A 24,921-nucleotide genomic window follows, 5' to 3' on the forward strand; every position below is an offset into this window, starting at 1 on the left:
GGTGCCTGACTCACATTCTGCTGATAACAGAGCACTGTTCCTGCCCCTGAAATAAAGCCTGAGTCAAGGTTCCCTTTAAAATCCTCTGTTTCTAAAGGTTTATACCTTCACCAGAATTTTACTCTGGATTAGAGGTTAGCAAAGATACTCTCAGATCACAGGAACATTTACTTGAAAAAATATCAAAGTAAAAATCTGTGAGAGAAAAGTCTGAAAATTATCATCAGAAGGACAATGGCTTAAGATGCTTTTTGTAAATGAGAAATAGCATGTAAGAAACAACAATGCGCTTGCACTTAAGGGGCCAGTCAGAACCGCAGTTCCTTTATTTTCCAGATTGCTGTTTTCAGCACCCTTGGACATAAGCCACCACAGAAAAAGCATTGGACACTTGGGTGAAAACAATAGTTGAGCTGTTCATGAAATGTCTTCTGGAACAGTCAGTCCCAATCATCCCGCAGCTCCACACTGCCCTCAAGGGAGGGCCGTCAACAAAGTTAAAACATTTCCCTCAGTTTACCTCTGACAGGAGATAATTCCTTGGGAGCAAACACATAAAGTGAGTAAGAAAAATATAGCTGTCATAAACATGAAAATATTCATAAGATATTTCATGACAGAAAACTAGCAAAGGATAAATTATAAAGATTAAATATTCCATGTGTTCTTATTCATGCACAGATAACTGCTATCCAAATGCCTTTTTCAAGCATCATATAAAGGAAACAATAAACAATTTATGGGTAATAGTTCATAAATATATGCACTATTGTATGTCCAAAGGGTATAGATATTTCATTGTGTAAGACATGATTACTAGGTTTATGCATGATATGAAATGTGAGTTGTTTGCAGCTATTTAAAGTCATTTTGAGATACAATAAACTGTTGACAAGATATATCCTATTTAAATGTATTGCCCATCCCTGACTGTAGAGCATGTTGTCTTGTGTTTATCAGAAGGAACACTTTTAAAATCCATTGAGAAACTCGATTGTTATTATTGTCTTAACTTAAAAGACTACACCTTTGTATAGAGTTCTGTTAAAAGAAATCCTGCTGCTTATCATATGCACGTACTTCCGCAAAGTTCCTGTTTTTTTAGAAGTTTTATTAATTGCAAATGTTGTTTACTAGAGGAAAACTGTGACTGAAGCTCTAAAACAAAGAGAATAGTTGTAACTTTAATCCTTTCAATAAGCCTTTGTTTCCCATTGACTAAAAACTTCCTAAAGGAAGTAGAGCTGCGAAAATCCAGGAAGGAATTAGATTTGCCAAATTCTGTTCCTACTTGGATTTAGATGCAAAGGCTTTGTTACTCATTGTACAAATGTTTGAGTAAAAAAAAAGAATGATCAATTACAAAAATGCATTTTTTTTGCCAAGGTTGAAAATTATTAATAGAAGAGCTTTCCCTATTGGAGAATGCATACTATGAACTACGAATGTACATAATTTAAAAATAATAAATAATATATCCATTTTTTGCTGCTGCATTTTTTCAGTGGCTTTTTTTTTTTCTTTTTATTATATAAGGGAGACTTGGATACCAGCCTGACAATTATACAAGAACCTAGATAAGTAAATAAATATGGAAAAGAAAAATCAAATGCAACCTCCTATTTAAATTAAGCATGCTTTTCAGCATCGAAAATAAGAGAAATCTTCAAAATCCCTTTCCATGACAACGAGTAATTGCACACTGGAAAGTGTACTACTGTGGCAATAAAGCTGAATTCCCTGAAGACCTTTCAGAGACACCACCAATTTGGCTTGTGTTTTTTTTCCACATGCTCCTTTTAACTCTGTACCACTTCATGCTCTCCAGGTTTTAACATGTAGAGACTAGGTAAATACATTCTCACTTATTCCATAGGCCAGAGGCCTTTTTAATTTCTTATCCTAAAATAAATTAAAGGCAATTGCTCTCTCCTTCCCAGCAACACTGTGTATATTTTAACATTTCTTGATCAATAGTACACTGGAAGACGAAAGAATATTTGAGCCACCATTTTTGCAAAGTGCTACATAGGGATAGATTACGGAAGGTGCTGACTACTTTCAACTTCTCGTGCTTTCAGTGCAAGTGTTGTCTAGCATATTGTGGCACTCGGCTCTGAAGTAAAACCAGCATTGTATTTTAACAAAGGTATATCAAAGTTTTGGCCAAGCATAGCTGAACCACTGAGCAGGAAAGGCTACACAACAAGTTCCAGTAGCCAACAGCAGGCAACAAAATGCTGTGGTGAACATCATATCCAGCCTCCGTGTACTGCTGCTCAAACTATCCAGTAGAGAGGCTTACTGGGCGCGGTCTTCAGCCTAAGCAGAAGCAAATGCCTCTGGATTCCTAATGAGACATATTTACAACTCTGCTATGGAAACACCCATATAACATTTGTAACGCGAATACACATACGACCACATTTGGGAACAGCTTCAGTTTGCGATATTACAGATGCTAATGCGTAAGTTTCAAGGATATATTGGATACCATTATTCACAGTGACTTAAAACTTGCCCTAAGATTTTCCTGCATGTTAATAGAGTTACGTGGAGTACATCTCCAAAAGCACTACAAAGTTTTTTTATTAAATTGGAAGAGAAGAGAAAAGAGAAGAGAAGAGAAGAGAAGAGAAGAGAAGAGAAGAGAAGAGAAGAGAAGAGAAGAGAAGAGAAGAGAAGAGAGAAGAGAAGAGAAGAGAAGAGAAGAGAAGAGAAGAGAAGAGAAGAGAAGAGAAGAGAAGAGAAGAGAAGAGAAGAGAAGAGAAGAGAAGAGAATAGATTTCTGCATTTTGCTTTTGATCACAACAGTTGACAACCCCCTCCCTCCCTTTACGATGGAAAAGCCAGTTTTAATTTAAACTACAAATGGTTGGCCAGGCCTCAGCTTGGCTTTGCAATTCACTATATGCCTGAGGGATAAATTATTTAGCATTAGCACATGGTATGTCATGTCTTGTTACTTAAGTGGAACATGGCTTCCATCCAGCCGTACCCCCGGGGCCCCTCCATTGGCTGCGGGTGACATCATTTCCATTTGGCAATCCTCAGCGAAGGCCCAGGGGACAACGCTGGCCGCCCAGCAGGTCCCCCAGCCCCTCCGCCCCCCCACCCGGGCCTGGCACTGGCTTTGCTCCTACTTATCACTCTAAGGTTCACTGCAGGTACTGCCCCAATTACAGGATTTTCAATAATAGTGCAATGAAACAGAAGGTGCAGCAGATGAGCTACAGCATCTGCACGCAGGATTTCGTTTGCTCAACAGAAGATTTGTAATAAATTTAGTGAGACGGATATGGCAAAACGAATTTTTGCTGCAGACTAAAATTAAATGGAGAATTTTTAGGGGTTTATTTAACCAAATACGAAATAATTATTGTCAGTAATTCTTCCTAAAATGAATTTATTTTTCTATTTTCAGTGTACTGTAGAATTTTGTTCAAAAAACCTGTTTCCACATTGCAAGACAAAGGGATTCCGGACAAATGACCCGAGAGCTTAAACTCTGGAAAACGCTTCTTCTGAAAGTCTGGCAATGGAGTAATTAGCTACAGGGCCCTTTAAATGGCCATATTTTATTTTCACTTAACACCCTCATTATATTAAAAGGGTTTTTCCTTCAGAAGCACCTTCAGGTTATTTGCTACAGAGGAAATACTCATTATGCTATTCACTATTGGAGGGCTCTCAGCATAAAAACGAGGGTTACAGGGTTCGTTTGTTTTGATTGAATTTCACAGCAAAGTCAGCGAAATGCCAAGAATTACAGAGCACTCTGTCGTACAGATGGTACCGTCTGCTCACGGTGAGGGACACAATTTGCATCTGTCTGTTAGTTAAGGTTCAGCAGTGGTTCTGCTCAGCCTTGTGTTCTAAGTGACAGGTAACAGAAAAGACACAATGGACATGCTGTAAGCAAGCCACGTGTTTTGTTACTGTTTAAGTAGACTACACGATACCCTACTATCAAAACTTCGTTTCTTGTGGTGAGGAGGTATGAAAACTGACTGTGATTTGCCTTCTCTGTCACTGCATCTTAATTCTTTGCAACAGAGTTTTGCATGAGAAGAAAGGATTTTGTGAAAGCTATGCGGTCTTATGGCAAAGTGTGTATTTCTCTGAGACAGAGGCAGAAGGGGAATTTTGCAAGGGGATTCCCACGAGAAAAGATGCTGAACCAACAAAGTAACATAACAACTGCAGGACAGGAAATGAAGAACTCTAATCGATACCGCCAGAGGGGTTAGTCAAATGTGAAAATTCAAAACTGCGATTTAAATCAGGACAGCTAACTCCTCCTTCTTGTCCTGCACAAAATAAACACTGTACGGCCATAGGATTCAACAGCTGCTTGCAACTTTTGACTTCTGCCCTTTCAAAGCTGGCACCTGCAGCAAGCCCCGGCCCCAACACCACAGCATTGATTGAAGCATCCAGCTGGAGGGAAACACCTGGACTCGCACTAATGCTCCCTCTCCCCAGCCAGACCTACTTGGGGTTTTAGCTGGTAATAAACAGCAGGATTAGCAGGGGTACAGGCGACTAAACTGCTATCAGGGTAAGCACACCGGGAAGGCAAGTTTGCCAGTAAGACAGCACAAAAGGGCGCTTTGGTTTGGCTACCGAGCCGAGCACATGAGTAGGCCACCTCACAGCCCAACGCGCTGCCTCAGGCCGAACCCACCCGCCTGAGGGCCGCGGCCCAGGCCAGCGCACCTCGGCTGCGGCGCGGCACCTTTCCTCTCAGCATTCAGAGCAGGGCTGGAGGCGCCCTGCCTCCTCGGGACGGTGATGGTTTCCTGACAGCGACCATTTCGGCCACCGCTCGCCCTCAGAGGCGAGGAGGGGGCGGCCGACACCAGCCCGGGCCGTCCCGCTGAAGTTTGGCGGGGGGGCGGGGGGGGGGCGAGAGGCGCCAGACCCCTCAGCGCCGAGGCCGCGCGCCGGCCGCTCCGCGCAGGAGGCTCGAGCTCTCGCGAGAGCTCGGCGGGAGCGGGGCTCTCGCGAGAGGCGGGCGCGCGGAAGCGGCGTGGCACGGGGGGCCGGGTTGTGCCGTGCCGTGCCGTGCCGTGCCGGGTGGTGAGGGGCCGCAGCAGGATGCCGAGCGCCGCCGGCCGTGGTCAGGGCCAGGACCGCCGCCCGGAGAGCGAGGAGATGTCGGCGGCCGATGTGGGTCTCTGCTGGGAAGGAGGGAGCGGGCGCGGCGTCGAGGCTGTCTGTCCCAGGACGGGGAGGGGGCAGGGTCTGGCCTAGCGCGGGGTCGGGGCCGGCGCTGAGGGGGCAGGCGGCGGCGGGTGGGGGGAGAGGCAGGGCCCCAGCGAGGGCGTGAGGTTTTGCTTTTGCCTTGCCTGTCCACCTCCCCCTTCGCCGGGCTCCGTCAGTTCGTGATTCGCTGAAGAGCTCTGCCCGTCTCCGGTCGCACGGCGTCTCCTGAACCCCCCTGCGGTCCCGTCCCCGCGTGTGCGGGTGGAGGGGGCCCAGCCCTGCCCCGCTGCCCTTTCCTCGTTGCAGTCACCTGGAGAAACACCTGGGCTGCTGCTCCACAGTGGGCACCGGTGGCTCCTGCTGGCCTGGCCCATGTTTCTGTCTCCTACTTGAGGATCACAAATCAGTGCTGAAAAATTGTCAGCCAGTATTTCTTCAAGAAGAGGAAAAAACAAAGTATTAATAACGAGTATCAGTTCATTTTGTTGTAAAGTCAGTTTTGCATGCTGTTGAAAAGCTGAAAAATACATCGGCAGTAAGGAATTCTTGAGTATAGGTGGCTTTTGTAAAATTATACATGGGCCACAATTAATCAAAAAGCAGAGAAACAGAGACTCACCAAGTATTTAAAATAAACTTATGTTCATATATTGAATAGAATAAAATAAATAAACCAAGAGTTTTTTAGTTGGAAGTGATTGAGCTTAGTTGGGAGAGTAGAATTGTGGTCTTTTTGATGACAAAGCCCCGTCCCTCTGTGTCTGACTTAACAGGTTTTGTTAGTAGTCAGTCAGGCTTGCTTTGGCTGTCATAGTGACATGAGAGCTGCTGGATTTCTTAGTGTGCTTGAATCTAGGAAGGAAATACTTAGCTATGGATCTATTTCTGTAGGAACCAAGTAACTTTTCAGGAGTAGGCTCTTTACAGACATAGTCATACTAACTTCTGTATAGCAAATAATGATCCTAATATGTCTTTACTGTTGGATTTTTTTTTTCTTACAAGGCATAATTATCTTTTCTCACTTGTATATCTCTAAGAATCTGAAACACAATTTCTTCACTTCAGTATTATAGCTAATTGTTTTGTGTTACCTCGGTTAAATCTGTGATGGTTTTCTTAATCTTTTGGTGCATGCTTCCTTGATGTATGTTTCTCACTTCCATTTTAGGATTATGCTAAGGAAAGATATGGCGTGTCATCAATGATACAATCCCAGGAGAAACCAGGTCAGTTAAAAAAAAAAAAAATTAAAAACAGGGAGGGAAAAAACCAAGATATTTACAGTATTTGTTTGAGAAATCATTTACCAAACTTTTTCATTCAAATTCTGCTGCCATTCTTTCCTTGGTTTGAATAAGTTTGGCACTTGTGAGGCAGCATTTGGAGTGCTGTGTCCAGTCTGGGGCTCTCCAGTGCAAGGAGGACATTGACATTTTGCAGCCAGTCCAGTGGAGAGCTAGCAGATTGTTCAGGGGACTGGAGCACAGGATCTCCAAGGAGAGTCTGAGGGAGCTGGGTTTATTTAGCCTGGAGAAGAAATAGCTGTGGGGTGATCTTATTACTATTTAAAGCTACTTAAGGGGAGGGTGTAGAGAAGAAAAAGTTAGACTCTCAAAGGTGTGTAGTAATTGGACAGGAGGTTATGGACACGAGTTGGAATACAGGAAATTCTGATTAGGTAGAAGGAAAAAAAATGAACGTGGTTGGATATTGGAGCTGGGTCCAGAGAAGTTGTGGAATCTCAGTCTTTGCCCTTGCCTGGACTATGCCCTACACAGCTTGTCAGTTTTTGTTTCTGTTTGTCTGTTCATCACTGCAGGTTTTGGTTGGTTTTTTTTATAACTATTATTTCTAATGTACTAAGTTCTGAGATCTTAGGTTTTTTCTTCATTTGGAGTAAGTTCTGCTGTGGATTGCTGCAGCAGTGCTCTTTCTGAGTAGGACAGCTGTCTGGTGTCTTTACTCCCATATATGACCACCAAATCCATTAATATTGTATGTTAATATTTATGGATTTTATAATTATTCACACCACTGAGAATTCAGGAAATACTGATGAGGAATTGGGATTTAGAAATACTTGTCAACTAGAGAACAATCTCCCAGGCCTATGTCTCAAGAAATATGAATCTTCATATTATTCAGTGCATGAAACAGGAATGAGGGAAGATAATAGACGGGCATCTTGTAACTTCTTCATAGAGAAGTATAAAAAAGGAACATTCTCTGTGATTAGGTGATTTTTGTCTCTGAATGGTTGTTTTGGTTGACCTCTCTTAGGAAGGGAAATGCAGAACGTAGGGAAGAGGAGGAGCCACAAAAGCAATCATAGGTTGAAACCGACTGAAGGGGAACATTATAGCAAGAATGTAATGGGACAAGAAAATCATTAGAGACTATATTAACAGTCTTTATTGAATAAAATACATACTAGTTGTCAAAAAAAGGGAACTAAAGTTGAAATCATACTGTAAGTCAGCCCAACTGCTGGCTTCTGTGGTCTCCCTCCTTCTGGTGCTGGGTCTTCTGCTAATTGTTTCAGCAGGCTGATAATAACTTGTTTAGCCAGCTTAGCAAAGTGAAAGAAGTTGGCTAGGGATCTGATGGCTGCTGGAAGGAGGAACACAGCCATCCATAGTTACATGTAACCACATAGTGATCCATGAATTCATGTGCAGTCGCAACCTGAAAGGTGTGATAAGAAAAAGATAACTTCTCCAAGTTAGCATCTGAGTGGTTAACCTGCACTGCTGACCGTAGGCTGAAAGATTGCCCCGTTGAATCTCCTCTCCCTGCGCTCTTCTGTGATGGCATTTGGTTCACTAGAGTTTCTGCAAGCTGTGTTTCTGCCAGTTAGACACCCCATAGCAAACAACCGTGTGGGAGACCCATGTGGGCAGGTTGAGATGGTGGATCAAATCCTGCTCTCGTATAGAAAGTCTACCCTGCCAACTGTCTCATATTCAAAAGAAACATTTGAAAATACTATGGAGAAAAAAAACAAAACCAAACGTGTTGAGAAGGAAAATGGTGAAAGCTGTGGGAAGCTGTGTGAAAAAGGCCGAGTGCTGTATTTAGATCTGTTGTCCCCTTGACCCTCATTTTTTTAAATAAGTCTCAGCCAGTGCATGGACAAGATTGAGTAGGTTTTCCATTGGGCTTACAATACGACCTACAACACTCTTGCTGTTCTGTTTTTTTAGAAGATGGTTATCCAGAACACAAAAATTCGGTAACAACAAAAACCAAAATGCCTGTAGTAAAAAAGTTCAAGATCAGCCTAGTCACTTCCTTGAGACTAGTGCCTTCTTATTTAAAGATTTGGTAGTTCCTGCCAGGGAGAGCTCTTATCAAAGGACTCATGGAAGCATGAAGACATCGCTTGGCATCAGTAGTGTATATATGCTTTTCCCCAAAGTGTTCTGTTTGCATTGAGTGTCTTGGAGGAAGTACTACTTGGGCCAGAGGGTGGTGTGGAAGCACAAATGTGGCGTTCCCATCTGTCTGTACTGTATTGATTTTATTTGTTTCTGGAGTCTGTGTGGGTAGGTGGAATTTCTAAGTCAGAATAACAAATTGTGGTATGACATGTGCAGATCCACATACCGTCTGGTAACCGGGGCCAGCAGACAATACAGACAGCACAGACATGGGTAGGAGCTCAGCTGGACATCTGCAGCACTGCTGGTTTTAGGCTCGCTGTAGAAGCTGCAGTGTCCTGAGGACACTGGCTGGACATAGGAAGTTAAAAAGGTTAGAGTGATTGGAGCGAATTATTCTCCCTTTCCAAGGGATAGGCTTATTGTCCTTTTGCTGTACTCATAGATTCTTGTTCCTCTGCAGGCAAATTAAAACTCTTTTCACATGTTCACAAAGTTGTTGCATAGATGCTCCGCCCTGCGCTACTGATCTCACAAACACCTGCGCCTTCGTTGTTGGCTCATTTTAGTCTTTCTTCTGCTAACGGCTGCCATGGTTATCTGATGTTCTTGCTTCCTATTACATCATGTCTTTAAGTCCTTCCTGTCTGCTTGAAGCTATGATTGCTAGTAAAACTCCATTTGCTTTTCCCTTTTTCTCCCTTCAGCCCCATTACTTTCATTTCTCCTCCCTGGAAATTGCTTTCATCTTATGTTGCTTTTGGCTTTCAAGTTTTTTTTTAAACTTATCTTCTCTTTTTCAAATTTATCTAACATTGTAAAGATGCTGGCACTTCACAGAGACAGCAGAAATACTGATCGAAGTGTTTAGAAGTATGATTCAAGATAAATAAACTTGGTAAACAGGCAGATCTGACAGGCAAGGAATGGGGATCCAGGGGTGGGAAAGTGATTTTGACTTGTATAACCCACACAGCTTTTTTTGGCTTTTATCCTCTCCATCGTGTTTAGAAGAAAAAGAGAAAGATAAGAATATTTAGTATGTTGAAAAGAAGAGATTGTGCTGTACATGAAGGGAACAAAAAAATAAAGTTTCATCTTAAACATGATTCAAAATGATAATGAAGGTGAGATAGCATGAATATTGAATTGGGGCTGGAAGTGTAATTTCAGACTTACGGAGTGTTTTGTTTAATCTTCATTTAAAATCTTTGTTCTTCTCTCTTCCCTGCAACTGTAGCATGGTTTAAAACATCTTTTATTTTTGCATTATTTAATTGTCTACAAGTGTCTATGTGGCAAGAAGACAGAAAATGTAAGTATAGCTTCCATTTGTGAAAGAACAAGTAGGTGGTAGTCTGAAGAGTATGGTGAGGGGACCTTAAAGGTTAGAGCAAGAAGTGTCATTTTCATCATGCAGGAGATAGAAATGAACTGAAAGGAGTTCCAGATGAAATGATACTTGAGAGTACAGAGGGAAGATTTGTGCTACAATATGTTGGTTGGACAAGAGAAAATGAGTGTCAAAGGCAAACAATTGCTTATGTTAAAAAATGTAGATGTTATAATGAACTACTGGCATTTTAGAAATGAGAGGAAAGGAAGACTGGATTTGGGAAGTGTTGGAGGAGGGTTTTTGATTTTGCCAAGGAGCACATTGACAGAACCAGAGGCAGTGGGCACAAAGAGAAACGCAGGAGGTTCCCTCTGAATATCAGGAAACGTTTTTTTACTGTGAGACTGACAGGTTTCCCAGGGAGACTGTTGAGTTCTCCTCTGTGGAGAGGAGAAAAAAAAATATTAAAAAACCATCAAAACGTCATCTTGTACAACTGGCTTTAGGTGGCCCTGCTTGAGGAGGGGGTTGGACTAGATGACCTCCAGAGGTCCCTTCCAACCTCAGCCCTTCTGTGACTTGCTGTTGGAAAAAATATCTTTATGATGTCTCTTTTTGGATATTGTTTTATTACTCTTTTTATGAAAGGTGAAATAGTTTTTAATAATTCATACCATATACAAATTTTTATGTTAAAGGTGTGTTGTTTAGTCTTGATGAAACATGAACATGTGACCAAAAGACTTCTTAAAGTGTTCATCTAATGCAGATGGTTCTTGAAACACTAAGGAATTATTAAAAGGGCGACACCTCATTCTGTCTTTATGCTTGTGCCTGGAAAACATTTTACGTTTCTAACAATACGGTTTTAAGTTGACTGAGGTAATTTTAACTGTCTGAATATCAAACTCTTAGAAATACTAAAGCTTATGGGTTGTGCTGGTTGCATGTTTTCTGTAATACCGTACTGATAAAAGCTTGAACATCAGAAGTCGCTGCCAAGTGATAACATCTTTATTCCCCTTTCTCCCTTCCGCACTGCATGCCTACACACACATACACATATTATTAATATATTTGAGTCAATTTCCTATCACATTTCTCTGTGCACTTTCATTCTTTTCTGGTTTTGATGTTTATCTGTGAAGAAAAAAGTATGCCCTGAGCATAAGCTAATAAACATTTTCAACCCCCTAAAATTCCCAGTGCAGAATAATAGGCTTGCAGGGCAAGCTGTGATTGATATTCAGAGACAGAGGGAATGAGTCCAGAACAGCATATGGTAACCTGGGGTAGGCAAACTTTGGAAAAGTTCTGGCAGGAAAAGTCTAGAGTGGAAGTGTCTTAGTAAATTTAATGTTATTTTGAAACAAGGGAGGAGTCTGTGATTGAAGGCAGAGAGTGTGAATTTGCTTATGTTACGTGTCGTAGAATCATAGAATTGAATGTTAGAGTATCTTGAGTTGGAAGAGACCCATAAGGATCAATATCTCCCTTGATTTTTTTTTTTTTTTTTTCCCTAATAAGCAGTGTTTTTAACCACATACGAACTGTAAATGATTAAGTGTAGCTATTAGAACTGTGGCGGTTTTATGCAATGCTATGTATGTATCCTCTGACTGATTTGTAGGTACTATAAGAAATAAGTGTTTGAGACCATACAAAAATACATTTGGCCAAAGATCTGTGGAAAAGTACAATTAAACAAGTACATTTCAAGGAAAGGTGGCATGCAGCCAGCATATTGGCAGTTCATAATGTTTGTATACAATTTTTTAGGTCCTGATTTATTTAAAAATATTTTCCTTTACTATCCAAAATCTATCCTTTCCAAACCATGCATTCCTATTGTTACTTAGCTTTCTTGGGTACATAGAATTTGAAGAGTTCTTTCTTATGAATCCTAGCTCCTACAATGATAGTAGTGCTTGATCACGTTGTCAAAGAGATTCTCTCTTAAAATAAATTTTACTGATTTAACACAGTAATACTTTTGTTGCTCCAAAATGCTGTTGTTTTTATCAAAATAAAATGGCTTTTAATTTCTACTGCGCATTTATTTGTGGTTTCTTTCCTGTGTTTTAAATAATAATTATTTTACAGTGATTACATAGATATAGAGAACAGTCATGTTACCTCTGAGCCTCTGTTTTGCTGTGTCCAACACACCAACTTTCACATCGCACAGTGGAGGAGGGCAAACATCCCTTAGCTAGCAGAAATTCAGACTAATGAGTGCAAGTAGTACAGTGCAGCACAGTGAAGTCCTATCAAAAATAGTGTAGTCATGCTGGGTTCTGCCATCCGTGAACTACAACAAGTCTTGCTTTTGTTTTAGTGCAGTTTGACCCTGCTATATAAGTCAAACAATAAAACTGAACCAATTTAAAACTACTTGATCGAGTACAATTCACTGAGAAAGGAAATGAGATCTTGTGTGTTTTCAGGGCATCTATTACACTGTAGATACAAAAAATAATGTTTTGGATTTATTATAAATTTTAGCAATGATAGAAAAAGTATTTGGAGTCGAAAGTGATAGATATTTTGCTTCAAAAAACCCCAAACTGTTTTAAAATTGTTTTTTTTTCTGTAATTTAGATAGAGTTTTGATTCGAATAAAAGACTTGACAGAGGAGAAGGCTGATGAAGTGGTTTGGGTTCGTGGCAGAATTCATACAAGCAGAGCTAAAGGTGAGATGCCTCCAGAGTTTTTATTTTTATTTCCTCATAATGTTAGTATAATCTGAATGTTTATTTTGGCTTCGTGATCTGTTAGTTATGTCGTGCATACAAGAAAATTTTGTCACCTGGTTACTCAGCGTTCACTCAGTGTTCACTTTGGATGGTTATTTTCTCTTTTTTCCACCTCTGTTTTCCCAAGAGGGTAAAGGAAACTTTGTTTTCAGCTGAGTGGAAATAGGCTATTACTATTACTCTAGACGTAATTTGCTTTTGTCATATTACTAAGGAATGTGTGGACAATTGTAAACAATAGTAATTATAACATATTATAGTCATTCTCCTTTGGGTGTTAACAGGTGTGAGATAAAACAGTTACAAGCTTCTACTGTAAAATGTACTTTTATTATAAATGTATTAGTTGTCAGATAGGCCATATTTATTCTGCTGTGTATTAATATTTTCACTATACCTTCTCTTCAACAGAAAGCAAAAATCTTGTCTTAAAATTCCAGAATTTTTACTTTCCGTTACCGGTATCTGATTATATTAATTTGAAGTTAAATTAAGAAACATCATCTTTCTTTAACAAGACAAAGAGAAAATCCTTTTGTAGGTTCTCAGTAGTGTGGGCTGTCATACTTGGCTGTCTGACAGCCATATTTCGTTCCTTGAATCAGAAGCTCTCTCTGGAGATCAGTTTGTCATACGCAGACCTAAATAGGTTTTGGCCTTTTCAGTTGACATCAGATGTGGACAACTGTTGTACTGGTTTCAGTTATGTTTGGCAGCTCTGTAGTGAGATATAAATACTTCATCTTCCCAAGAGTTGAGAGAAAAGAGCATAAATAAATTAACTTCACAGATGAAACTTAACAGTAGACTTAGAATTGGGAATAATGCAAGTTAGGGGCGAGAATCCAGTAAAGAATGTTGTCACAGATGTTAGATTAATTTGCTCTTTTTGAGGCTTCATTTTCTTAAAAATGTCCCTCTTAATAAGTGTCTGTACTGCAGTCAGTTAAAATAAGGAACTGCATGTAAATACATACGTATAATATACATTTTAATTTTTATTAGAATCTTTTAATTTAGGCAGTCCTCTGTGATCTCCTCAGTAGTTCTGTAGTGTGGTCTTACATGGAAGTCTCTCCTTGCTATGTATAGAAATTGTCAACTGCAAAAGCAGTGAAAGCCTTGATCATTACAACCTGAAGTTGTTCAGAAGGAGATACTCTGTCTAATTTAAATATTACTATCAGTATACAAATAAGAGTATCCTTATGGCTTTTTCTTTTGCGATTGTAGGAAGACTATTAACAGAACTTGGTATATTAAAGACAGGTGTCTATGCAGACCTTTAAAACAGTGTAAAGTTCAGTGGTTGTTTATTACTGTCTCTGTATTACATTTATGTACAGTATCTTGCATGATATATGCATTTACTTAAACCAGAGTAACAGATATGTAACGTGGCAATACTAACTTACGAGAAGCTGTTTGTCATCCTTCACCTTGGACCTCAGAAAAAAACTATTGTTTTTTATGAAATAACAGTGCTTATTTTCAGAACTCTTTAACACAACCTGAAGAATGAAAGCAAAAGGAGTTGGTGATGGACATAAAGTGTTCTCAATCTATTGATTCTTCTTGTTCCCTCTTGGTCTGACAACACAACAATTCTGATATTCAGGGAATGCTGCTAGGGAATGCCATATGCTTGTTTACTTAAGCTTTGGGGCATCTTGCACAAAAAGCAAATGTTTAAGAGTAAAAAGTAATATTAGCCTTTCCCATACACGTCGTGGCGCTATTCCTGCCATAATGGAAAGGAAAGTCTTGCAGGAAACAGGAAAATCTTACAGAAAAATAGCTTTAGATTTTCTCAGAAGCTCGAATTTGACTCCTAAATAACCAACATATCCTTTATTTAACCCTGTCTAGTTCTGACTAATAAACCAAAAAAAATGAATGTGAACAACTGCAGAATCCAGCTGTCTCGTATGGCAAGCCACTCATGATGTCTGGTGGAAATAAACTGTAGGATGTGTAAAGAATGGGGTGTTGGGAATTTCTGTGAGTTGTACTGAAATTAAAGTGCTTGGGGCCCAGTGGTTTTTATTGTAGATTAAATAAATGTTATTTCTGGACTTATTTTAAAGCCAGCCTAAGCTACTGATCACGTTTATCATTGAAAAACAGCTGGGAAACCAGTCTGTGTTCTGCCAGACAGCTGGGACTTGCACAGTGTGTTAGACCTGAACCTGGTTTTGGTTTATGGATTCAAAGGTTTGTAAAACATCAAAATAGTATGCCTGAAAATAAAGAGTACCACCAAGACCAAGTTAAATACTGGACCAAATTTTGTAACAAACCATGTAAAGTTTTCTCTTTGCTGGCAGGTATCTATAATTAACAATGTCTTGATTTATACAACCAAACATTTTTTATTCTTTATACAAATTATTTCCTTACATCCTTTTCTCTCATAAGGTCTTGTGTCATTTGGTACTTGGACCCAAGAAAGGAAATGAATTCTTGTTTCATTTTATGTGTTTACTTTTGGTGCGATTCTCTGTGTGGTGTCTTCTCTTATTTTTTCAGTGATTAAAAGTTCCTTATATTAGACTGAATCAGACCTTTTTAATCAAATTTCTTTTGAAACTTTTAATCTTTTTAGGCATTCCTGTGGGACACAATATTGGTTGGTTTGTTTTATAAAAACATAGAGTAATTTACTGTTGAATGTAAGTAAAGTTGGTCTTACACTTTTCACTTAAATACTGCCTTCGGCTCTGTTGGGAAAAGTTCTGTTTCATCCTACGATCTTTTTACTGTGATGTTTTAACTATTCCTATCTGTGGGTTTTGTTTGATCACTTATCTTCTGTGTGATTAGAAATGATTACATGCTACAAAACATCCTCTTTCCTCATGAAAACAACTGCTGTTACTCATGACAAAAATATCTGAGTGCTTTTACAATGCAAATATTGATCAGACTTCTAGTGTTTGGGATTAAGTACAACAGCCAAACTTTTGCTTCTGATTAGTATGATAGCAGGTACCTCCATTTAGTTCACTGTCTTCTTAAATAGTTACTTGTTGAGTGGCATTGTAGCTGTCTTCAGCTGTGTATTTTTTTTGTTTGAACACCTAATACATCATTGCTGAAACTTTTATATTTTGCTAAATTATTTGTGACTGAAGTAATGGAGACAAATACTATTTTCTATGTAATACTGCATCAAACTACATTGCAAGTAAGAAATACTGAGATGTCAAAGATGTGAGATACACCTAGCTTATCCAATGAAACTTAGCATATTGTGTCCTATGGAAGAATTGTACGTTGTTTGTTGACTTGCTGGATCTGAGATGCAGGCATGTATACCACTGAAGGCTCTATTGAATTTCTGAAGTCTGTACTTTTCTAATTTAAATCTGTGGCTTAATGTTTGGCTGCAAGAAATACATACATCCATACCATATTAGCTTATTTAGTTAGATATTGCAGCCTCTGGAATACAGAAATTGTTGTACTCTGTTTTCTGAAAATATGTAATTCATTTTGTTGCATTTCTGAAATCGCAGTCATAGGACAATGTTAGTTATTTCCGATAATTATAATGTTATTTTTTAATAGTATTTTGTACTAGTTTTATACTTTTGTTTTTATTTCCATCATATTGTGTGTCAATGTTCTGCGTTTATCTTCTGATACTGTTTTAAATTCTCTGCACTTATGTGTCAGGATACTTTTTAGTATCAATGTTCCAAGTTAGATGTATCTTGATTTTAATGTTTTATAGTCTAAATCAACAATAACTGGGAAATAGCTGTCTATAACAAAGCTTCTGGCTTCTTCCTATTCTTAGCATTTTAATGGAAATGTTATAATGTAATGAGTCAGAACTTGGAATTTAAATTCTGTTGATGCATTTTATCAGATACTGGTACAACAACAAAGTGTTTGTTGTTATTTTCTCTCTCTGAGGAAGAAGCATTTAAAATCACTACTTTTCCTTAAATCTAAGTTAAGGAGCAAATGATTATTAGAGATGTGAGGAGAAATATGAAATGATTGTAACTGACAGCTAAACAGATTAGAAAGAGCTTTGTTGACTTGAAAATACCCATTTTAAAAGTCAACAAAGTGCATTATGTTCTTTGTAAATTATTATTAATTCCTATTAACTTATTTTTCCCTAAGCTGTTCATGAATAAATTGCTCTTACAGAAATTTTTGCTTGGATCTTTTAGGTTCTTGTCATTCACCAGAATCAATACTCCTTTTGTTCCACTTCATTCTGAATGTGTGGTGTATTACAGAATGAACATTGTTGGTTTAGTCCCTGTGGTGCAAATCAAGCCTATTGCTCTCAGATTGGCTTTGTTAAGTGAACTCTACAGCTTTGATTTGAAAAGATGAGAAAAAACTTCTTTTAAAATAATGTAGACTTGAAGTAGTTGTGAGTAAAGCAACAAGAAAAAGTATGAATTACTTCTTGCAGTTGAAGAACAATAGATACTTTAAAACTTATTATTTCTAGTTTTTGCTTTGTCCAGATATTATTTACCTTGGAAGGCTTGTTGTTATTTTTAGAAAATGTCCATTCACAGGTTTATAGATGTAAGGCAGAATTATTTGATTTATTTCAGTGTTTGGTGTGTGTGTGTGTTTACATGCAGAGCTGACTAGTTTGATGTAGCTGTTTGGGAGGCGGGTGGCGAGGGACAGAGACACACACACCCCCCTTAAAAGCTCAGCTTAATATCAAAGTGGTAAAGTATTTTTTCTCATTCACAAAGACCTCGAGTAACTTGTCCTTAATACACCTGCGTTGTTTTTCTTTGTATTCAGGGAAGCAGTGTTTCTTAGTCCTGCGTCAGCAGCAGTTTAATATCCAGGCTCTTGTGGCTGTGGGACAGCATGCAAGCAAGCAGATGGTAAAGTTTGCTGCCAAGTAAGTAAGCAATTATATCCTGTTGTCAGAGTAAACAATGGTGGGAACCAGGACTCCCAGGGGTTGGGACCATTTTCACACATTAACATCAATGCTTCGTTTGTTTTAAAATGTAGTTATTTAAATTGTCAGTATTGAATACATTACACTGACAAAAGATAAAATAGAGAACAGGCTTGAAATTCATTCTGAACTGCTGAAGCAGCATTCTCTCGCCATAGACAACCTACACTTGCTTTCAAGCTGGCTAACAAAAAGTTTGGCAAGCTGAGCATAGTGAGACACTTCGTTTTGTGTGTGATGTTTCTGTGTGTCTGCACACGTTCAGGGTTTTTCTTCTGCAAGGTATGCGGTATATTAATAGGTTTTATAACTAGAACTGATGTGACAGGTTCCATAGTGCAAGTGGCTTATTGAGTTGAAGAAACTAAGAGTAGCTTCTGTGCACTGATTTAATCTTATTTACACCTTATTTTTGGCACTAGGATGTTTAATGAGGGATTTAAGTTACTTTAAAAATATTGTTTTGGGGAGTATTATTTAGACTTAACCAATTAAACAAGTGTTTATTACAGCAACTTAAATTCAGTTATTTGTTTTGTTTTGTTCTTAAAGATAAAAAATTACCTTCCCCTGCTACTTACTTCAAGATCATGCTTTCAGGTTGTCCAGTACTAAATATGCTTGCATGACAAAGATGTTTTTATAGTAGAGCTTTTAATCATGTGTATTTACTTGTTCACAAATAGAAATGCGGATCAATTCGGTGCAATAATATGTTTAACATGTGGCACTTGAGTTGCTTCTGTGTAGTACTTGGCACTACTCTCATGCTTGGGAAGGGAGCCTCCACTAATTAGCTGCAAAAGTGCTAACAGCCTTCAACCTTCAATATGTCAGGGAGAGGAGGGATTCATTATAGTATAGGCTTCCAGAAGCCAAGTTAAGAAGGTTAGGATAATGCTTCTCCTGATGAGGTTCAAGGCAATGGGAAAACAGAACCAGCAGTGTTTGTTGTTTGGCGGTGCTTAGTGTTGGCAGTGCCAGTGTGAAGCATGCTGTTTACAGGTGTTTGTGAGCCAAAGTGAAGTGTTCTGTTTCTTCATGAAATAGTTTCTTCAGTGCTTAGAATCTTTGAAAAGAATTAAGTGTATAATCTACTTGTTCCCCAATTCATCTCCCTCTAACCTACCAACAGTCTGCCTGTATACTCTCTCAATGGACTTGCTCTACAGAACAGTGAAACAACTCTTACAGTTGTGATGCTTACTCTCCTATTCTCCAGTTCTCTTCAACATCTCTCTTTTTCAGTTTTCTTCATGGCTCTTTGCTCCACAACTGAGTTTCTTACGTTTCACAAGTGGCAGAGCTCAGTGTTTATGAGCTCTTGAGAGGGACATTGGTCCTTACTCTTTTCTTCCATGTGCTGACTCTGCCACCCTGCCACTTGTAAGCCGCCTTTGACTTTTTTTTTTTCTTGATTCACTAATATTTTTTACGCTATTAATTTTCTGTCAAGTTTGTAATTTAAACTAGGTCATGGAGGTCCAGAGCTAACAAGGAGTGGTAAATGGTGGAAAAAGGTATCTGGAAAGAGTAGAGGGCAAAACTCCATCCTCTTCTGGCAGCAGTGAGCTGTTAAATCATATGGAACCTCATCCTTAGGTTCTTTCCAACTCCCTGTCATCTCCCCACTTTTCTTGATGTGGCAGACCTATCTCCTCTGAGTAGCCAGACTCATGATGTTTGTAATGTGTTTTGACTTTTCATTCTGCTCCTTTTTGTGATAGCGTATTTGCTAGCTAAGTCCTGATACTTCAGCCTCTCTAATACATAGCATGCATATCTTACTCATTATTTGTGCTCCTGACCGCTTACATGCGTATCATCATGTTCTTTGAATGATAGAACTGTCTCTGCTGCAGCCTTCTGGGTTTTCCTTTGGGAGTCTGCTTTTGTTGAACACCATTAGTGCAATCTTCTCATGATTCCTTTGCACCAACAAACCTATTTTAATAATATCCTGCCATGCTGTCACTTTTTCTGATGTTTTATCTTCTACAATTTTGTCTGATATCACCGTTGCAGCTGCCTCTTGTCCTTCAGAGGATGCTGCTGTTACCGGACTTCTAAGTGCACTTGTGGTCACTGTGAAAGTAACACCTGAAGCACACCAACCGTACGTGTCTTGTCTTCAGTCACTTTCCTGCTAGTTTTCACCTGCTGTGGGATGATGCTATTATTACTAGCAGATGAGGCTCATCTTAGATGTCTAAAAATAACTATACTGTTTCTCTGCCTTTCTCAGTTTTTTCATCATCTCCTCTTGTTTCCTACACATTACATGAGGAAATATACATTTATTGAAGAAAACATTTAACTTAAATTCCTTACATTTCCATTAAATTTTTAAACTAAACCTTTTCACTGGTAGTATGTAAGTTTATTTTTCATGTGCTGCTTTTCCATATTTTGATACTGGGTCCAAAACTTTCTATGAAATAGTTTGTGACGTTGTGGATCTTGAATTTTTAATGAGAACTGATTAAATAATGAGCTTTTTTTTGTACAAATATTCATAAGTAATAAACAAACCAGTTCCTCTTTTAGCTATTGGCACATGGAAACCAAGAACTTTCATAACCTTCTGTGGTCTAGCAACATTCATGTACTAATTATCTCTGTTATCATAATAATGTGAATTATTTTTAAGGAAAGCTACTTAGGTACTGATGTAACTCAGTTTTACAAAGAAATTTCTGAGTTTTACTATGAAAAGTTTCTAATTGAACTTTCAAAACATATATAGCCAAGAACATAGAGCCAGTTGTGATACTGGATTGGCAGCTGTGGATTTCTTCTTATGTCTTTCATAAGAAAAAAAAGATTCAGCTTAGTCCTGTAAGGGATGCTGTATAGGAGAAAGAGTTAATTGTGTCTTTCAGCCAGCAGAGGTGCCAAGTGGAGCAATTTAGTAATTTATCAACCTGCTTTTTTCATAACGTATTGGGTATGGTTGGTTTTGGTTTTTCTTTCTTTCTTTTTTTTTTTTTTTTTTTTTTAATGTCAGCATTGAGCCTTTCCCCCCCTCACCACGTGATATGTGATAGCAGTTGGGAGAGCTGGTTAACAGGTTCTGATTTAGCTGCCCAACAGTGTGCCCTCGCTTTATAGTAGGCTAGAGAATGAAAATCCAGAAAAGAGATTAAAAATGGGAGAGAAATTGATAAACGTGTATGAAAATATTTCACAATGTAGAAAAATATACGTAAGTTCATCAGCTCGATAACATGGTAATATCAGGAAAACTGCTGGATGTTGCAGAAATATTTTCTGTATCAATTTCTGTTCAATTTTTATATCAGTGATCTGGAAGAAAATGTCGAATCGCAGCTGTTAAGTTTGCTGGTGCCACAGAAGTTGGAATGGTTAACTAGGGGCTAGGAGTCTATAGTAACCAGGGTTCATTTAGAATAATCACTTTGATACTCTCCAGTCTGAATTTGTACCTTTGTGATTGTTAATTCAGATTTTCTGTATGATCAAGATTAATATGTAGGAAAGGAAGTGATGAGAAATGTGACTTCATGATAGGTAACTGACTTCACAGGAGTCCATACCTCCTCTTACCTACTGTGCTAGGAGATGTCTCAGGTTTTGAAAAAGAGGAATAAAAGGCCATTAATGTCATATATGCCAGTCATTAGACCATTTCTGGAATATTTTGTTCACTTCTGCTGTCTTTGGGTCTGAGTATGTATCAAATAGGAAAAAGTTGATGGTGAAGCTGTGAGATGAAATGATGTGTAGCCAGGCAAATCTGCCTTCCTGTGAGACTAAGGAAAACTCTCTATTCTATCCAAGAGAAGTTGGTAAGCAAATTAAGTCTGAGTCTGATGATACCTATGCAAGAAGATTTTCTGCCAATGGAGGTTTTATCACTTTGCAAATACAAAGGTTTGACAAGGTGCAATGAACAGATGGTGAAGCTAGGTGTATTCAGAAGGGAAAGAAAGTAGAATTTTTTTATCAGTGAAAATGATTAAAAATGTGTAGTGGATTTTGTTACTTAAAATCTTTAAAAGAGGTAGGCTTTTTTTTTTTTTCCTCAGAAGATATCCAAGTTCATCCAGGTGTACAGGAAACAGATTGTTTTATTTTTAGAATGAAGAGAATAAGAATAGATATTTACCTGGCCTTCATGCATACAGTGTGAGTTAACTCCCCTTTCCTAGGGCTTAATGGATACTTACTGTATTTGTGCAGACAGTGTTCATAGAATAGTCATCATAGAGTAGTTTAGGTTGGAAGGGACCTTTAAAGGTCATCTAGTTGCTCCTATTGAGTTGAGTGTAAAATGTTTATAGTTTCAACTATTTACAAACTGAACTCATTTTTTCAAAGTAAACTATTGCCTTCAACTTTCACTGATATGCAGATAAAGGATCATTGACTTTTATGTTTTATGATAATTATTTAATATTTTTAGATTTCATAATGTATTAATACAATAATTTGCTTCCATTAAGTAAAACATTTTCTATTTAAAGTCTATAAATAACCAAGTTTCTTCCAAATCTTCAGACTTTTGATTGCGATTCACTTAGGGAGGCCCGCATGGGGTTCACCTTGCAACATGAAGCTGTTGATGAAAGATGTTGTCATACAGAGGGCAATAATGCAATCTTGTGGTTAAAAGAGAAAGTCTTGGCTAATAGACGTGAAGATAATTAAGAAAGACATAAGGCATCTAGTGGACATTTTAGTAACTATAGTCTTGATTTCTTTTTTTGAAGGAACATTACACATAAAGAAGCAGTTTGCTAAACAGTAAATTTTTAGCATTGGATTTTATGAATCTGTTATATAAACAATATAAAGATGTCATCTGTCTTAATGCATCAGGCATTCTAATTTAGTTTCTAGCCCTTTGTAATATTGATTACAGATAAAATATTGTTGTCTTTAATGGAAATGGTGGTAGCTTTGGCATGCTATTCTGCTACTTGTTCACTTTTTGTTTGTTTGTTTGGGGCTTTTTTGTTATCCAGGAGAATTTTATCAAAAAATCACCTAGATGACTTAGTGCTGCTGCTGCAGAGAAAACACCTTGCTGTAGTTACCGGCATTTCATTAATGCATCTTGTTTTTTATTGTAACTTAAACTGAAATTAGCATTTCAGTAGCATTCATGGAGTTACCTGTTGGGATCAAAGCAGCACCTTCCAGGTTTCTGTAGTTTACATTTGATGCACTATGTTAGGGACTTCAGATTTTCCGGCACTAGATCTTGCTGAGCACAGTTCAGACAGAACTCAAAACATGAGCTTTTACTTCCTTATCAGATTAGTTATATAATCTGAATGAGCAGAAGCGTATTTTCTAATTATCGAAGTTTAGATGATAAACACTTGTAAATACAAAGATGGTCCTATGCAGTAGAAAACTTGGTAGTACTTTTGTGTACCCAAGCAATTATATGCCTATTTGGATACAGGGGTCTCCTGAGGAACTGAGTTGAAATACATCTTAAAATGATGGCAAATTTAATGGCTAAGGGTTGTAACAATTTTAAAGTGTGTTTGAGGGCAAGAAACCTACCTTTTTACTTGTAACTTCAGTTTTGAGAGGGGGAGGAAAAGCACATATAAACACAAGTGCAAAGTTGTAAAGTTGTTACGCAAGTTTGCAAAGCAATATTGCAGCTACAGTGATGTAAAAGTGAGTTTCTTCTTGTATTTTTAAACCGATACCATTTGGCATATCTTGAATTCCGTGCATGTTCTGTTCAAAACTCTTTAATATCTTCACTAACACCAGTTCTCAGCCATGGAATCAGTGATCTAATTGTGAATCCATCATACAACACATTTAACTATTATTTTCTTTTTCACAGTGCAGAGAATTTGCTTTGATAAGCTTAAAACATTATTTTTACTTGGAATTATTAGTGAGAGGGCTTCTATTCAGCAAATTAGAAACTTATGTTTTCAATGAAGACACTGCTATTTGTGTCATTAATAGTGTTTTCTGGGCATTTGCCAAAATGTTGACATGAAAAAGGAAGCGGGAAAAATAGAGAACTGTTTAGGGAAAAAAAGAGTTAGCACAAGAGTAAAACTTTTATTCTTTTAAACATTCACTTATTTGAAAAGCAAAGGGAATTTATAGTTACTCCTAATACTATTTTAGCACTGTATATTCTCTGCATTTCTTACCATCATGTTCTCTTGCATCCAAAGCATTGTATTGCAGCCTCAGTCTTTTTAAGGAGCTTTAAACAGAATCATTTTTAATAGAGTGTACTTCTGAGCACTTAGTGTTATTTCTCCTTGTCTTTCTTGAATTTGTTGCTTCTGCTTAAATAATGAAGATGAATGGAGGCTCACCCTTAACTAAATGAATTCTGATTTAAAGCCTGTTGTTGACCTCTGCTTTGTACAAATTTAGTTATTTCTCCATTATACTGATCTGAGCAACTGTAGCTCTTTTAAAGTGTGAATGTGCCAGAAAAACATACTATTCACAAATTTTATGCAATATGTGGAATTACTTAATAGATAAATAAGTCAAGCATATGAAGCACCGTGGTCTGTATAACTTTTAGAGCAGCTGCCAGTGAGTTCTGTAACCTGAAAGTATTGCCATCAAGAAACAGTGTAATCCACTAAAATGCTCAAATCTGGCTTTTTTTTTGTTACTTGCAGTTTACTTATGGTGATGCTGTTAAGTTTTGAGAATTTTGATGCTTGAATTTTCCACTGTTACTTTAATATCATCAGATTTCTCAAAACTTTGATCATTTTTATTCAAAAATTCTGTTGGATAACTTAAATTTTAACTCAGCTTAATAACATTAATAAGTTTGTTCCAGGATAGACTGAAGAACCATCTAGCTTTTCTTAGGGCCGATACGGATGCTTCAGGAACAGTGTAAAGCAGAACAAGCCAAGTACTCATAGTTGGCAACACTTGGTGATTTGTATCTCAGCTGCTTCTGTGTCACACCAGTTGGGCTTTATCAGAGAAGAAAGTAAATTTCCCTCATCAGCTCAAAAGATAAACGTAGTTGTTTAGCTGCGTAAATCTTACTTAAAAAATGTGAGAGAATGACTAATCCTGAACATAAATATTTCTAAAGGGAAGCTTCTGAATCCTACTAAGTTTCTCATGTGGTTTTACGGTAGCTGTATGAAAGTCTGTAAGGCTGGAGTACCTGTCCTACAGGTTCACAGCTCTTAAACTGATTTATTCCAGGCAGTGCTACGTAAACTGATGCAGATGTAAGTGATTAGGACTATAGTTGCCATCAACACTACCTGCTTGTACTCTGGCCTTACTTCCTT

The 24,921-nt window shown here is 38.1% G+C and overlaps 1 protein-coding gene across 1 annotated transcript in view; it reads left to right on the top strand.

Annotated features, from left to right (window-relative positions):
- Window positions 1-5,046: 5,046 nt before the first annotated feature.
- DARS1 (aspartyl-tRNA synthetase 1) overlaps window positions 5,047-24,921 on the top strand; it is a 40,392-nt gene continuing 20,517 nt past the window's right edge. Inside the window, exons 1-4 of the mRNA XM_086750910.1 lie at window positions 5,047-5,172; window positions 6,380-6,437; window positions 12,529-12,621; window positions 17,473-17,575. Coding sequence (XP_086607036.1) covers window positions 5,101-5,172; window positions 6,380-6,437; window positions 12,529-12,621; window positions 17,473-17,575 — 326 coding nt within the window. The 5' untranslated portion in view covers window positions 5,047-5,100. The remainder of the gene's footprint in view (window positions 5,173-6,379; window positions 6,438-12,528; window positions 12,622-17,472; window positions 17,576-24,921) is intronic.

This window comes from Chlamydotis macqueenii, chromosome 6 (genome assembly GCF_036417535.1).
Source record: "Chlamydotis macqueenii isolate bChlMac1 chromosome 6, bChlMac1.mat, whole genome shotgun sequence".
NCBI classification, from domain to species: Eukaryota; Metazoa; Chordata; class Aves; order Otidiformes; family Otididae; genus Chlamydotis; species Chlamydotis macqueenii.